This window comes from Diorhabda carinulata, chromosome 7 (assembly GCF_026250575.1).
Source record: "Diorhabda carinulata isolate Delta chromosome 7, icDioCari1.1, whole genome shotgun sequence".
Classification (NCBI taxonomy): Eukaryota; Metazoa; Arthropoda; class Insecta; order Coleoptera; family Chrysomelidae; genus Diorhabda; species Diorhabda carinulata.
The window spans coordinates 7858262-7874666 of NC_079466.1; the positions used below are offsets into that span (position 1 = coordinate 7858262).

General features: G+C 31.2%; 3 protein-coding genes across 4 annotated transcripts in view; 2 read left to right on the plus strand and 1 right to left on the minus strand.

The window, feature by feature from the left end:
• LOC130896701 (zinc finger protein 830) overlaps positions 1 to 16405 on the plus strand; it is a 286395-nt gene that overhangs the window by 24373 nt on the left and 245617 nt on the right. The window lies entirely within an intron of this gene.
• On the minus strand, positions 10095 to 15377 carry LOC130896699 (pinin). The gene is made up of 3 exons (XM_057804961.1): positions 14594 to 15377; positions 14238 to 14532; positions 10095 to 10730 (listed from the first exon to the last, which is right to left on the minus strand). Exons 1-3 carry the CDS (start codon positions 15068 to 15070, stop codon positions 10294 to 10296), a joined length of 1209 nt encoding a protein of 402 aa, XP_057660944.1. The 5' UTR covers positions 15071 to 15377; the 3' UTR covers positions 10095 to 10293.
• On the plus strand, positions 15351 to 16093 carry LOC130896707 (NADH dehydrogenase [ubiquinone] 1 beta subcomplex subunit 3). 2 transcript variants are annotated; one of them, XM_057804973.1, is made up of 2 exons: positions 15351 to 15619; positions 15722 to 16093. In XM_057804973.1, the coding sequence occupies exon 2, from the start codon at positions 15725 to 15727 to the stop codon at positions 16028 to 16030; it is 306 nt and encodes a 101-aa protein (XP_057660956.1). In that variant the 5' UTR covers positions 15351 to 15619; positions 15722 to 15724; the 3' UTR covers positions 16031 to 16093. The 2 variants fall into 2 exon arrangements, with proteins under 2 accessions (XP_057660956.1, XP_057660957.1); XM_057804974.1 differs by having other exon boundaries at positions 15479 to 15601.

Genomic DNA, 16405 nt, shown 5'->3' on the forward strand with positions numbered 1-16405 from the left:
ACTGCTGCATTTGGATTTTTTTCCTTGTACGCCAAAAACATGCGATTGATATTTAAATCTGGAATTCTTTTATTGATTTATTCCGGCTGCAATAATTTCCCTCGCGAGGAAAACTCTGGATATGATCTCTGACATGCTGACGCAGTTCTGGACAGTACTTTTTTACTTTAGTTTTTCTACCACGTTTATCTGTGTACGTAGTTGCTCCCATTTTCTTTTTTTCGACAAGTAGGTACTTGGACTCTCTTGTGGCTTAGCGCAAATATATTTTCTGCACACCTATAAATGCTCTCCACTACCATTTGGTACCGTGTAAGTAATCGTATTTTGGCGACAACTTTTCTCTGGATTATCATACTCCTGTCTCCTGCGAGGGACTTGAATCAGGCCAATAAGAAAAGTATTCTGCTTATCGTAATTTGCAGAATCATAATATTGTTGGAATAATGATTGTCTCTGGTGAGACTAGATTTGCAGGAATACTTACGAGAACAAGTTAACTGCAAAAAGAGCTTAATATAAGTATAATTAATTTTCTGATTTTAAGAAAAAAATTACGTATCTCTTTTTGCGATTTTTCAACCGGTATAAGAAAATTTTTATAATTTGTATGTTGCAAGCCACTAACTCTGCATCTTTTTCTCTCTTTTCTAACACTCTTACTACCTTTCTGCCGCCTTTTTATTGCCGGCTTGTAAATTACCACGTGCGTCCATCTTGTATACTAACAATGTTCATTCCTTGGAACTTAACCCTTTTAACGTATAACTACAGACGCTTCGAACCTGCGCAGCTTTCTAGGTCACAAAATAATAACTGCCTGTAGCGGATGGCACATAAAACGCTTCCTATGCTATTGGCTTTGACACATAGACCCCATGTAAATAAAATAAATGCATGTTTTTTAGATCAGTTATGCCATTCTAAAATCTATTTCATTAAGTTTTCTTTCAGTAGACGTTCACATAGATAATGTAAGATGTAATCAATTTTCTAAGTTTTCCAAGTTTAGAACCCTAGAAGGATCTGCCAGCATAAGTAGATATCCAGCCTGCGAATTCGACACAAAACTGGAGAATTAATGTTTGTATCGGTACATAATACACAGTTTCGGTTGTTTCAATATCGTTGTGCTGCATCCTTTTCGTTATGTATAGTGTTAGTTGTTTTCAAAATTTCAATAATTGATGTGTATAACTAACATCTATTAATACCTATAATGCATTTGTTTCCAAATCCTAATAAGGACTTTGAACTTTTTAATAGATGGCTGCTGGTTATAAACAATTCGAAATTAACTGCAAGGGATTTATTTTCTTTTAGTATCAAGAATACACATTCATTTTATTCCTCCACAATTTGTCTCTTCGGGTTTATTTTTTACTGTTAGTGTATCCAAAGTAGGTACCATTTTTTGTAAACAAAATTAATGCATGTTTTTTAGATCAGTTATTCCATGGTAGAATCTATTTTATTGAGCTCTCTTTTAGTAGACGTTTCAAACAGATAACCAAGGTTGAATCCATTTTCTAATTAAAGTTTAGAACCTAGATGGATCTGCCAGATTAAATAGATATCAAGGCTACGAATTTGACACCACAAAACTGGATATTAATGTTTGTATAAGGTACATAATATACAGTTTCTGTTATTTCCATATCGTTGTGTTGTGTCCTTTTCATTATGTATATGAATATGTATTGATATCTAATTGGCCTAGACCAGTTCCATGCTTAAACAAAATATTGTGTTACGATAGCAACGAACAATAACTTATTAGAAATGTCAGTGTAAAGTTTGACGTCAAAAAAGTAAACCAGAGTTACGCAATAAATTAAAAGAAAAAACATGTCCACCGAAATTGTGAAAATCGAAAAATTGGTGTATGGAGCAATTATCAAGTACCTGTATTTAAAAGGGTTAAGTGGTAAGCAGAGGTAAATTTTCCATTGAAGATGATAACCGATCGGAGAGGCCAGTTTCGGAGTCAGTCCCCGAAAATATCGATGCAGTTCATAACATGATTTTATCAGACCGTCGAATTGGGCTAAAACGGATATCTGAAGCACTGAATATTTTATACGAACGCGTTCTTCATATAGTTCACGTCAATTTGGACATGAGAAAAATTGCTGCAAAATGGATCCCCAAATATTTGAATGTTGAACAAAAGCGTGCAAGGTTAGAAGCATCGCGTTCGATCTGTGCTCGATTTGAAACGATGTAGACTTCTTAAACCGAATTGTTACTATGAATGAGACTTGGGTACATTTCTACGATACATAAACAAAGCAACAATCGATGGAATGGCGACACTCTCGTTCTCCAAGACCTAAGAAGTTTCGTGTCCAAAAATCTGCTGGAAAAGTTCTTACTTCAGTTTTTTGGGATTGCCATGGAGAAATCATGATTGATTTTTTGGATAAGGATAGAACAATAACTGGAGATTACTATTCGACATTACTGACCACTCTACGGGAATAAATTAAAGAGAAAATACGCGGAAAGCTACCCAAAGGTGTTTTTTTTTTTGGCAGGACAACGCCCCTGCACACAAATCTCATGTTGCCATGCAAAAAATTCGTGATTTAGGGTTTGAATTACTAAAACACCCCCTTATTCACCAGATTTGGCTCCGTCCGACTATTATCTCTTTCCTCAATTGAAAAAAAGTTTAAAAGGTCGTAAATTTTCTTCAAACCAGGGGGTAATAAAAGCTGAGTATGGTTTGCAGAGCAAGAAGAAATATTTTTTTGAAAGGTCTAGAGACGTTGCAGATTCGCTGTAATAAATGTATCCAATTGAGAGAATATGTTTAGTAATAAAATATTTTGACATTGAAATTTTGTTTGGTTCTATAGTAGGCTAAGAATTTTTCAATATATCCTCGTAGTAGGTATTAGTTGATTTTAATTTTTCAAAAAGTCTTTCAATAATTGATGTGTATACCATTGCTAATTGTTCCCAGAACTTTCTAATAGATGGCTGCTGGTTATAAACAATACTAAATTAACCTCAAGGATTTATTTTATTTTCATAATATTATTCAAAATTTTATCTTTTATGATACTGTACCTTGAAAATATGCCGACGTTCGAAGTTATCAGTATTTATACGAGGTTGTTGCAGATTTGAACGAATAAATTTTCACTTACCGGGGTGATACAATACTTAATGGGGGGGCAGAAGAAGTAAATTTTGTTTGCAACTTTAAGTGTAAAATAAATACGCAGCCCAATATAGTATTAAAAACTCTCTATCAACTCTCCTCAAGGATACATAAAAGGCAATTTTTTATATATCTCTCCAAGTTTTACTCCGACATTTCCGTGACAATTAATTTATTAAAGTTTTTAACAAAGAGTATTACTAATTGATTGACATATTTTACAATATTTCTATTAGAATTAGAATATGCCTTATGCTCTAAAAAAATATCAGCTTCTTTTTTCAATGTATATTCATCATTTAATATTATATAAGTAGTACAAGAGTGTTACAGAATTCATTTTTTAATAGGTATTCTGTAATATAAACCAAAACATTGCAGTCCGTGGTTGAAAGATTTCTTTAGTCGCATGTAAAAACAATATCCCAACCATCAGACTACTACAGGAAATTCCAAGTTACCTACTTTTGGGAATTAGAAATTGCCTTTCTTGTATAACTTTGTTAATTTCTTAACTTCCTGCAATTCACTTAATCCTTAATAATATAGCTTGTAATACGTTACAGAAAAAATACAAAGATGTAAATATTTGTTATGAGGTATATAGCAAATTTAAACTATAATGTAAAAATAAATAAACATACCTCTTGTAAACACACAAGCTTGGAAAGAAGCATCGGTACGGGTTTGACAAACGTTATTAAAAAAAAGAGAGAGCATTTATACATTTTATTAATGAATACTTTGCTCTATCAATATCATTTTAAAAAACATAATTTTTTTGAATATGTAACAAAACAATCAAAAACTACCATTCTGTTTATTTGGTATTACTTCTTCGATATTTGATTAGGTTGCGACATCCGCTGATGGTATTGGAGCCATATCTGAAATATCAAGTACTATATTTTGACAATCTCACATAGATTTGCAGTCATAATTTTTTTTATATAAAAATGAGCACTTACTATTTTTCATCAAATTCAGTGACGGGACGGCGTTATATTGCAAATTCTTTCAGGAATATGACTGTTTACAAATCGCAAGGCCTGTTTCCAACGTTGACATCTAAAAATATTAGTAACAACTCCACTTCTAAATATTCACATTAATAAAAATACAATTACTTACCTAATTTCATCGTTCTGACAATGAAATAGAGATAGAAAGGTGGAATTAGGAAAGGAATTATTGGTTTAATTTAAAAAATAATTGCAGTCACTACAGCAAGTAAAAACAAACGGACAACCGGCTTATGAATGGAGTCTTCGAGCGATCGAAAGAGAGTTGCATCCGATATTCAAAGGCATAACAAAGGGAGGAGCCTATAGAGAACCCACTTCTCTAATATTCGGTGATAAAATTTAAATTTGCGAGTATTTATAGTATAGACCATTCACAATTTGTTATTTTTATCCTAAATAAATATTTTTATTTTCCTTTGAAGTAAGAAACTTTTTTTTTATTTTTTTCTTGAGTTACCTATGCTTTATATAAAAGAGTACGATTTGTATAGAAAAAATTCATTTGTGGTAAAAAAATGTTAAAAATAATGCTTATGAGTGATTCAAATGCCAGTATTCGGCACTGGAGGATTTAAATTTCACGATTTATAAAACTTAGTTTTTTATAGTGTTATATTTCTGTGTCACATTACATAAAAATGAAATGAGGAATGCCAAAAAAATGACAGACAAAATTGGTATATTAATAAAATGCTTATAAAAAATTTATTTTGCGAGAAAATAGTATGTGTTGATTAGAGTATGGCCCAATTTCTTAGTAGACTACGAATCCGTCAATATGTTTCTAGCAAAACATACACATACAGAATAAAAGTTTTAAAACAGTTTTAAAGAACACACTAGAATGTGAGTATAATGAAAATAAAACGTAGAGTGAATAAATAATTAAATGTCATAGTGAACGGCTCGAACTAGTAAAAAGTAAACGGCAAATTTAAATAAATTATTAAGTGTTTAGTGTAACTGCATAGTTAAGTGTTACTGGATAATATAGTGGATACCTTTTAAGGTTGGGATACTCTTGGACAAAAATGAGAAATGTTGGACTCACAATTCTGGACATGCTGCATGTTGCTTTAATTTTTGCTATGGACTTATTTGCTAATTATTACCTATTACTATTACCTATAATTTAGTTACTCATTATAGTTTTATTCTGTACATTGAAATTTTATTTCATTTGTTTTATCTTTATTTAGTTATTTTTATATTTGTTTTTTTAGTTTTTACAAGCTTTTGTCTACAAATTGTAACAATTTTTTGATAATGCTGTGACATGATCTTATCAAAGATTCGAATATTTCTAAACAGGTTTTAGAATTGTTATCATCAAGACTGAAAGAAAAAAATTGCTTTATTGCTTTTAATGGACATTGAAGAAGTTTTAATCGTAAAAGTGATAAAGATTTACAGCGCTATTTTGCTGAAGAAAATGGCTTTGCCTTTATTTCAGATATCAAAAACTTGTTGACTTCTTCTATCAGTATAGGCAAATAATATTTTAAGAAGCTCAGCGATTGTTACTTGTAAAAACTTGCATATTTCATATTCAGTACAACACGTCGAGACTTGCCGTTGCTCCGCCAGCGGCCGACCTGTTCGCAACGCACGTTCAGACGTGCAAATTAATACAACTTGTGGTGTATGTGTTTGCGATCTTGCATGAACTTGTTTGATTCTTCACCAATATAAATAAGAATGTCACATTCGAAAACCGGTTTTTAAATTTAAATTAAGAAAACCGGATTACAGACTTTATATTATTATATAAAAATTATTTTAAACTTATTTGATTTGCTAGTCATTCTAAGCAACGCGCAGCAAACACATTTTTTCAACGCAAAGTTGTTATATTTGATAAAAATAACGTAAGTATTAAATATGTTTCTAATTTCTATATTTTTATATTTATTCTATTTTATATTTTAAAACTATAATTTTATTATATAAATTTATTCTCGCAAAAATTATTGTAAAATAAAAAGTTCTGGCTTCTGTATAATGGGATTTTGAATAAAACACAGGTAATCCATATTTTATTTCGAAAAGTTTAGACATACATAATTTCTTTATCGAGCTTCGGAATTAATAAGATGTGTGTAGGTTAGATTATTTTAAACTACATTTATATTAATAGTTAAAATAAATAATAAAACTTAAATTTCATATAAAAATGAATAATTCGGAAGTTTGGGATAGTTTCAAAAAGTTGGAGATAGACAAGATAATCTGCAATCATTGTAATAAAATGTTGAGCTGCAAGGATCACTCACGAGCAATCTACATATTCATTTGAAAGCAGTTCATAAATTAATTATCGGAAAGAAATCAGAAAAGATCGGCCAAGAAGAAACACGTGTATCTTCCTCTTCTTCATAACACAAACGAAAATTTTGAATTCTGTGTAGTGTAGAAATCGTATCAAAACTTGCAGCAATGGATGGATTTTCTATTAATAGCATTATAAATAGCTCATTCATACGAGAGTCTCTTCAACAACCAAGATATTCATTACCGAGAAACAACTTTCGAGTATTGGATCTCATTCATGCGTTTTATGACAATGCTAAACGTGAAACTATTATTGAATTAGATTCAATGAAAAATAAGTCTATTAACTTTAGACGGGTGGACCAGCAAAACAAATCTTAGATATTTAAACATTAATTTACACAGCATAAAATTTCAATTGGGGATTAGTGCCAATAACTGGTTGCTGTGATGCTCAGAGAACATTAGAATTGGTATCTGAAAGGCTATAGAATTTCAACTTAAATCTACAAAGTGACATAGTTGCAGCAACAAATTATGGTGTTGCTGTTAAGAAAAAAATTATCAAATTATCATCTATAATTAATCAACTATTCTATTCACATTCACATCCACTTAGCAGTTACTGATGCGTCATATAAACCGAAATAAATGTTTCAAGTGAGGAATTGGAAGATGAAGACGAATACGCAAATAATGATTATAAAGGTTTTCTTTATTATGTTAGTAACCGAGAACATTTTATTTTTATTTTTACTGACAATTACAATTAGTGTCACAAACTTGTCAAGTTGTTTAGAAAATCTTCAGCAAAAAACAACATTCTTCAAAATTAGAACAAAAAAACGAAAGGATTAAATTTAATTCTTGACTGCAAAACAAGGTGGAATAGTTTAGAGGACATGATCGGGACATTTCTGGTAGAAAAAGATTGTTATTTTAACAATGAATAATATTGGTTCTTCTTATACAGAGTGAGTTTTATGTATGGAACGCCTCAATTATCTCGGAAACGGCTTGTACGGTTTTTATAAATTGTGATACGGCCGGTATTATGGTGGTATTTATACTGTTGTCAGGTCTTTCCTTTTTCTGGAAAAATATTGAACTTTGTTATTTCAAATGGACCACCGTATATATTTTTCGACTTTCGAAATCATTAAGAAATACTGATTATTTTTCAACTAATGTTTCCTACACCTAAATGCCATAATTTCGGAGTTATAGCTACATTTGCGTTATCTCCGCCGAAGTTAAAATAATAAATTTAGGTGGCTTTGACTGCTGCAATAACAAATTTGTTTCAATAAATTATTATTAGTTATCGAAACGCGCGTCAGACATTGTAATTGTAAGTGGTGGTGTAAACAGTGTATTTAGTATGAATATCGGTAACGGTTCCAGAAATTCCAACTTAGTAATGATACCATCAAAGCTGAAAGATCATCTGAGAAGGTGTGATCCTGATAAAATAGTAGGTAAAGATTTGAAATATTTTCAACATTGAGGAAAAATATGTAAAGAGTCCCACCGTGCATGTTCCCTTTAACGTCTGAAAGCAACGATAATTACTTATGGACATCTTACAATCAATATCTAATTAGGGGAAAGTACTCGAATATCGGATAGTTTCTGTTTTTTTTAAGCCACGGAGTGGATTTTATGTTTTATGTTTTTTAACACTCAAAAAGTCTAAAGATATACTTTCTCATGTTGTTTACAAGATCTGAGACTTTCAAAATGATTAAAATAAATTTAGTACATTCTTTTTATTTTTTCACAAAAGTTGGCACTTTCCTACTTTTGAAAAATAGCTCCTAATATCGAATGATAAGTGCTTCCAATATCGGATAAGGAAATAAGGTGCAAATATGGGCTAGAAACAACATTGAAAATATTTCATTATAAATTTAATGATGAAACGTGATACTAAAGAGAACGGTATAAAAGCAAAAAACAAATAAAACAAAAATTAGTAAGCCGACATAAATCAACAACAATCTTTTTTTTTATTAGATCATATAAAATTGTCGTTTCTTTTGGCCGATTTTTAAATAGTCTACTGCAGAAGTAGACCTTTCTCGTCATATCCAGAACAAAGTTCATCTAAGACAAAGATTGCATCTTATCCAATGCTCTCCACCTATATTATTTTTTATATGGTTGACAGCAGTAGACACATTCTTCATCCGCGCTGTCTTCATCATCTGTCGATACATAAGCGACATCCATGTCGTCCTCGTCAGATGAATCACATTTTGGAGGAGATTTAGCTTTGGCCCTTTTCCCCTGCTTGAATAACAGTTGCTTGCTACAACTTGTCTTCCTTGTCTACCTCTCAATCAACAAAATGGTTACTCTAAGTTTTCTTGATAAATATATTTTTGAGGCGATACAACTAAACAAAAGCATTGGGTAACAAAGAACTGGCCCTTGTGAGAAAATATGGAATCTGGAATGAAAAGTATAATGAAGAATTCATTAGTAGCTCTTTACAAAATTATCCTATCACCATTACATATAAAACTGGGCATCAGGAAACAGTTTGTTAAAGACGGGAGCTGATTTTTTTTCATTGCCAAAAATTTCCTCAGCTCACTATGGAAATGATTAAAGCCGAGATTTTTGTGTGTCTCAAATTAGACAACTTAACAAAAGATCTAGGAATCTAGAAGTTACATGATACAGTTAGAACTAAAGGCTTGGAGAACTTTCGTCTCTGTGATGCAGAATTTTCTCAGAAAAAAAATCTGAAAATTATAATATATAAGACCTTCTGCTACAATTGAATAATAGGGGAGGCAATATGAGCCTAAATCTCCACTATCTTCATCATCAGGTTCCGGAAAATTTAGGAAATAAGAGTGGAGAGGGTATGCATTGTGACTTGCAAGTTATGGAAGAACGCTACCAGAGTTTCTGGGATATAAATATGATATCTGACTATTGTTGGTGTCTGTTACGTCATTTTTATAATTCTATATTCTATAATTTTAGACATAATATAAAATCATTAAAACGGAGTTTTTAGAACTTTAGAATAAAGAATTTTTCCATTTTTTCAGTAAAGTTTTTTTTAATAAATACCTACATAGCTGAAGCAAAAAAACTAGAGCTAATAAAAATCTTATAATGTTATTTTTTAGAAAATAGCACATAATATGTAGTCGGCAACAGATGTACTGTAAACTAATGTAATTATTAGACGAGTTCGAAACTACCAGAAGAGCTACTAGAAAAACAAACCTGTTTAATGGATACATGGAAAAAAATTGGAAAGGTCTTCTTCCCATAAACGTTGTACAAAAAAACTCAAGAAAAATGAATGTATAAGCAAAAAAACGAATTACAGTAATGAAATGGGAAGATAAGCATGTTGTGTTGATTTCAAAGAAACAACATGCAACGAAAAACGATCAATGATGACCCCGAAGCTTTAAGTCATAATTAACTATAATATAAGCAAACCGTCTATAGGTCTGAAGAGTAAGAGAGTTTATTATTTTATGGACTACGCCAAAGCTAAGAATGTTAAATTTTCTGTTACAATTCTATTCAAGCGCCTTAATAAAAATTTGATAAGAAAAACTGAATCATCTCATTGATGATAAATGATTTTAATTGTACAATCTGGAATATTAACTTTATTGCGTCATTCATATATTGTATAAAACAATGTCACTCACAACAAAAAAAAATCACAAATTAATAATAGCAAAATGAATCTCCAATGGAAAAATATTTGTATTTTGTACACTTTAAAATACTTGACTTGATAATCACTATTCTCTGTGTAAAACAACGTCCATCCTGTTGAAAGATGTGCATTTATTCAGAAGGTACCAAATCACTTTGTGATCCATGATTTTTCAAATTATCAGGATCCTTGCTCTGCGATTCTTCATAGTATTCTGATTGAGATGTAGAATTCTTAACAACACTATTATCAATATTGGATTCTTCTCTAGTATTTACTTCCGATATACTATTAGTTTCTGTATCCACTGGTAACTGAATGCTACTCAATTCGGTATTAACTAATTCTGGTTGTACTTTTTTTTCTTGTACATCTGTGTTTGAGTTGATACTATTATCTATCTCGTTTTCATCAATATGGTCTTCATCATTATCATGCTGATCATGGGAGCCTTCTTGATCGGTTACATTTTCTTTTTGCATTCCAAGTTTTCCAAAGTTTTTCTTCATTCTCATTTCTATATGCTCTAGTTCATCTGCTACTTGCTTCTTTTTTTTGTCGATCATATCTTTAAATAAAAAGAATTAAATGAATGGAAATACTGCACCTAACATAAACTTTTGTGGAGGTACAAAATGTTAAAAAACAGAAGTTTTAGAAGGTCATATTTATAAAAATTATATAATATAAGCTAAATTATATCAAAATATAATAAACTGAGTTCCTATCAAAAGAGTTTAAAATAAATAAATAAATAAATACATAAATAAATATATATATATATATATATATATATATATATATATATATATATATATATATATATATATATATATATATATATAATGTATTGATATCTAGTTAGCCTAGACCAGTTCCATGTATAAATAATATATTGCATTATAACGAACAATAACTTATTAGATGTGTCAGTGTAAAGTTTAACGTCGAAAAAATAAACCAAAGTTACACAATAAAATAAAAGAAAAAAGATATTCACCAAAATTGTGAAAATCGAAAAATTGGAGTATCGAGCCATCATCAAGTATCTGTATTTGAAAGGGTTAAGAGGTAAGCAGATTTACGAAGATATGTTTAATAACCTTGGTCATCAATATCCTTCTTATGCGACCGTGAAAAATTGGACTGCAAGCTTTAAAAGAGGTAAATTTTCCATTAAAGATGATGCCCGTTTGGGAAGGCCAGTTTCTGTGTCAGCGCCAGAAAAAATCGATGCAGTTTATGACATGATTTTATCAGAGCGTCGAACTGGGCTAAAAAGGATATCTGAAGCACTGAATATTTCATACGAACGCGTTCATCATATAGTTTACGTTAATTTGCAAGCATACAAGGGTAGAAGCATCGCGTTCGATCTGTGCTCGATTTGAAAACGATGTAGACTTCTCAAACCAAATTGTAACTATGGATGAGACTTGGGTACATTTCTACGATCCATAAACATAGCAACAATCGATGGAATGGCGACACTCTGGTTCTCCAAGACCAAAGAAGTTTCGTGTCCAAAAATCTGCTGGAAAAGTTCTTACTTCAGTTTTTTGGGATTGCCATGGAGAAATCATGTTTGATTTTATGGATAAGGGTAGAACAATAACTAAAGATTACTATTCGACATTACTGACCACTCTACGGGAAAAAATTAAAGAGAAAATACGCGGAAAGCTACCCAAAGGTGTTTTGTTTTTGCAGGACAACGCCCCTGCACACAAATCTTATGTTGCCATGCAGAAAATTCGTGATTTAGGGTTTGAATTAGGGTTTGAAAAAAAGTTTAAAATGTCGTAATTTTCTTCCAAAAAGGAGGTAATGAAAGATGTTGAGGTCTGGTTTGTAGAGCAAGCAGATACATTTTTTTAAAAGGTCAAGAGACGTTGCAGTTCGCTGTAATAAATGTATCCAATTAAGAGAAGAATATGTTGAGTAATAAAATATTTTGACATTGAAATTTTGTTTCGTTCTATAGTAGGATAAGAATTTTTCAATATATCCTCGTACGAGGGCTTGTTTGACAACATGAGAAATGTTACTTGACTTGAAAAATATTTTATTTTTCAATTCAATTTCAAATATTCAGGAATTTATCGCATGGTATAATCGGGCCAGTTTAATTGAACTGAATTCCCGCAAAAACTCATAATTCCTTCCTTTATCTGTTTCTTTTTCTCTCATGTACTCCTATACAGATGAGACACTACAGATGTCTCAGTAAGAAGGAGAAGCGAAAAACGAAAGCACACATGAAAACAGCTGTGGAATTTAGTTTCGCCATTAGATAGTCAGGGAACGCTGACCACAAAAGATCTAAATCTCGAGGGTCACGGCAACGTTTCGAGAAAAACGAAGCTATAATATATCTGTAGTATTTAATCTGGAGTTAGCTACCTATTCTCGAATGCAATAAAAGCTTTTATGGTTTATAAAAAGCCAGTTCCTCTTTATTGATATCTATAGTTTATTTCAAAGTGAAAGTGAGGACTCAAAATAGGTAACCATTCATTGCGGACATAAAAAAAGGTGGATTTATGAAAAAGTGATTCTATAGCTGTAATTGGATAAAAAAAGGCGTTGTAATGAGAAAATCTTATAAATGTCTTATAATTTGAAAAGAAAATCGCTTGAATTAACTCAGAGAATTAGAAACGACACCTAGAACGAGCCTAAATTAACCTAACATAAAGTTGTTTTATAGAGCAGTTTAGGAAATCAGCTATTAGACTTCTCCACATAATAATTGAGTAGTAAAAGGTTTGTCGGGTTAACGTCTTCTTGACGTCGACCGACAAAAACCTTTTCCCCTCTTTTCAACCCATATACCACCTACAACCACTTTTGTATTACTTGATTTTCAGTTTCTTGTTTACTTTTCTGTCCCAGATTTTCCAACATTTTGCTTATTGCTTCCCATTTTTTTGTACCTACCTATTATCTGTGTTATGATATTTCCCTCTGTAGGTCTGATATTGATCGTTCTCTTTTTTTGATTAGTGTGAGTTTTGCACTTTTCCATTTGTCTGAGGCCTAACCTAATCCAAATTAACCCAAAAAGTTTAAATTTAAACCCAGAAACTCAGGTTACACATTGTCAAGAACCTTTATTAATTAGACTATGTATGTATTAGGTGATATTGTATGGTTAAAAGTTCATTATAATTTTAATTTCTAGAAATTGGCTTTTACGTGCTCAGAACACTTTAGAAAAATTATTGTATTTAACATCACAAACATTTAACATTTGTAACATCACAAAATTGGATTGTGTGGTGATAATGAAAGTAGACCGGCCTATACTTTGTGTAAAAGTCCTTGTATAAGCCCAGAGTACATTATAATTCATATAAGCATTAAGTATGATATTGTTGTATTCCCTTAATAGTTACTGCTTAGCAGAAACTCTTCTCATGTGGAGGAGGTGAAATAAATGCCTGATAAATGTTCATCAGCCCAATCATAAATTTGTGATATGTGTCCTTTTCCACATAGTAGTGGAAAAATACCATTCTGCCTCTACACAGAAGTCATTGACATGAAAACGACAATTTTGAAAATATGCATGCAATTGGTCCCTAAACTGATTCGGAATCAAACCCTAGAACAAAGCTAATATAACACAGACAGAAGAGAAAACTGAGAGTGTGCCTGTCTCAACTTGACTTCAACCGACTCTTCTGATTGTTATTTATTAAAGTCCACTTAAAAAAAATGGCATTTTCTTAATCTCTATGAGGAAAGCCTTCATACCAAATTTATTCAATTTTGAGGGGGTCAAGTTTATACCCCATGTTGATTTAATATGGAATGACGCAATGGTCAAAAAATCATAGCATAGCTCAAGTCACCTGCTGCTTCTGCAATTTATATTCCATATATAGAGTCCCCACCTCCACCCCAAACCTCACTACCATCCATCAAGGGCATGATAAGAAAGGCTAGCCTTAATTTCATCTCTATTAGATTTCTCCTGCTTGCTATCAAACTTATAATCGGGGAATTTAATGACAATTTTACATACTCATAAATATAATAGTTTTATATAATCAATAAAAAGTGTTCTTACCCACGATTTCTTTGGAGCTCTCTTGAAGTAGATTTTTAGTATGATCTGTCATTTTTCTTGGTAGATAATGAATATGTGGTTTTGCTTTTGTCTGAATGAAGTTAATTCTGGGTTTTTGACTCTGCTCCCAACTAGCATACTCTTTCATCCTCAACATTTTTAATTCAATGATTTTGATTTCAGCTTGCTTTTTTTTACGGTTGAAAAACAGTTCTTGTCGTTCTCTTCTCACTTCTTCCTTTTCTTTGATTTCATGTTCTTCAATCTTTTTCTCTAGTTCTGCTCGTTTCTGTTCCTAAAAACATAAAATAAATATAAATGAATCAATCTATCATGTTATAGGATAGCATACATACCCTTTGTTTGAGTTTAGTTTCTTCTTGTTGAAACTTTTGCAAAGTACCCAACAAAGCTCCAAACATCCGTTTATTTCTAGCTTTAAACTTTTCATCTCTATTTTGTGCCTCGAGAGCTTGTTCTCTACTAGGTATTTCTTTTGGTGTCACTATTACCTTACTTATCAACCCCTTATGAAGAATAGGTGGATCATCATCAGGAACTTTATCAGATAATCTTTTAAATACAGAGCCAGCACCTCTTCTTTTCATAGGAGGTTCTTCATTTTCTGTAATAAGTCGTGTTCTGCCAATAGTTTTCGAAACTGTCCGACTTTTATCATCTAGTGGTCTTTTGACAAGATTCCTTTGGGGTAATTCAGAGGGATCTCTACCGAGTAACCTTTTTATACTTTCATCTACACCCTTTAAACTGTTTTTTGCCTCTTCCAACTCGTTTTGGAGGTTCCCAAATGACGTTAATATTTCTGTTCCCATATCTATCACTAATTGAATTTTTATTTAAACCGTAAATATAAAAATGCATCTAAATACAAGAACAAACATACTCAACAAACCATAACCATGTCAATTTAATTTATATATTAATTTTGATTAAGTTTGAAAGTTGGTATTAGCGTATAAAGGCATTTTTTCACGTTAATTATGTAAAAAGTGACATCACCAATTTAAGTTTTAAACTTTAGTCTATGATTGGAATAATTTGAATTCATATGGTTCTGATACAGTATAACCAGATACAAATACATGCTATAAACACAAACATTCAGTAGTATTGGAGCCATTCGCAAAGAAGTAAATGGAAGCTTTGATAATGGTAAACATAAAGCGAAAACCAATTAACTAAGTACTGTCTATGCCGCGGCCACAAATCTGAGTGTAAAAAGAGTTAGTTTGGTTAGTTTATTTTTGACATTGATGAAAGGAGTCTGTGGACAAAAAGGAAATATAACAGTACAACATAAATTTAGAATTAGAAAATCCTGACAAAATTAAATATCTTATTAAGTAATACATCTAGTACAAGTAAATATATTGTATAATATTAGTTTGTATTTTCAAACATTCTCTATTAATTAATTCTAAATATTTGATTATGCAATAAGTATAAGGTTATATTCCTTTTAGATTATGGGGGGTGGTGCTCACGGACATGAACCTCCATACAAAATTCCTGATTACAGAATATATAAAGTTAAAGATGTTCCAGAATTAGTTGAAACAGAAAGAGCCTTGGCATCTCTTGGACTAAAAGATCCTTGGCTACGAAATGAAGTTTGGAGATACAATCCCAAAGAATTTGGAACAGAGAGTACCCGGTTCAAAAGTTTATTTTTCAGAGGATTTAAACTTGGATTTGGTGCCTTTGTACTTACTGTTGTTGGCACTACAATCTATGATAAAATGTACCCTAGTAAACATGGTCATGGGCATTAAAAATTTATTTCAATTAAAATAATTGTGAAAGTAGATTTTTTTGTAAATAGAAGTACAAGATATTTTTTGTATTTTAATTCAACTTTAAAAACATTACTGCCATTTGAACTGTTTCACTATAACTATTTGAAAAAACAGTATGGTGAAAATAATTGTTACTTTTGTAAGAAAGCATAGAAGCCTTATAGTCATGTATAGTATAGTCTTTAAAAATAGCACTTAAAATCACTATCTTGTTTCTTTAAGAAAAACCTCTATTAATATTTCAACTCAACTTTATATTTATCCAAATACCCTAGATTTATGCTCCTCATCTAAGTAAAACTGTTTCAATAGATTTCTCATTTATGAGTGATTGAACTGTTTCCATAAAAT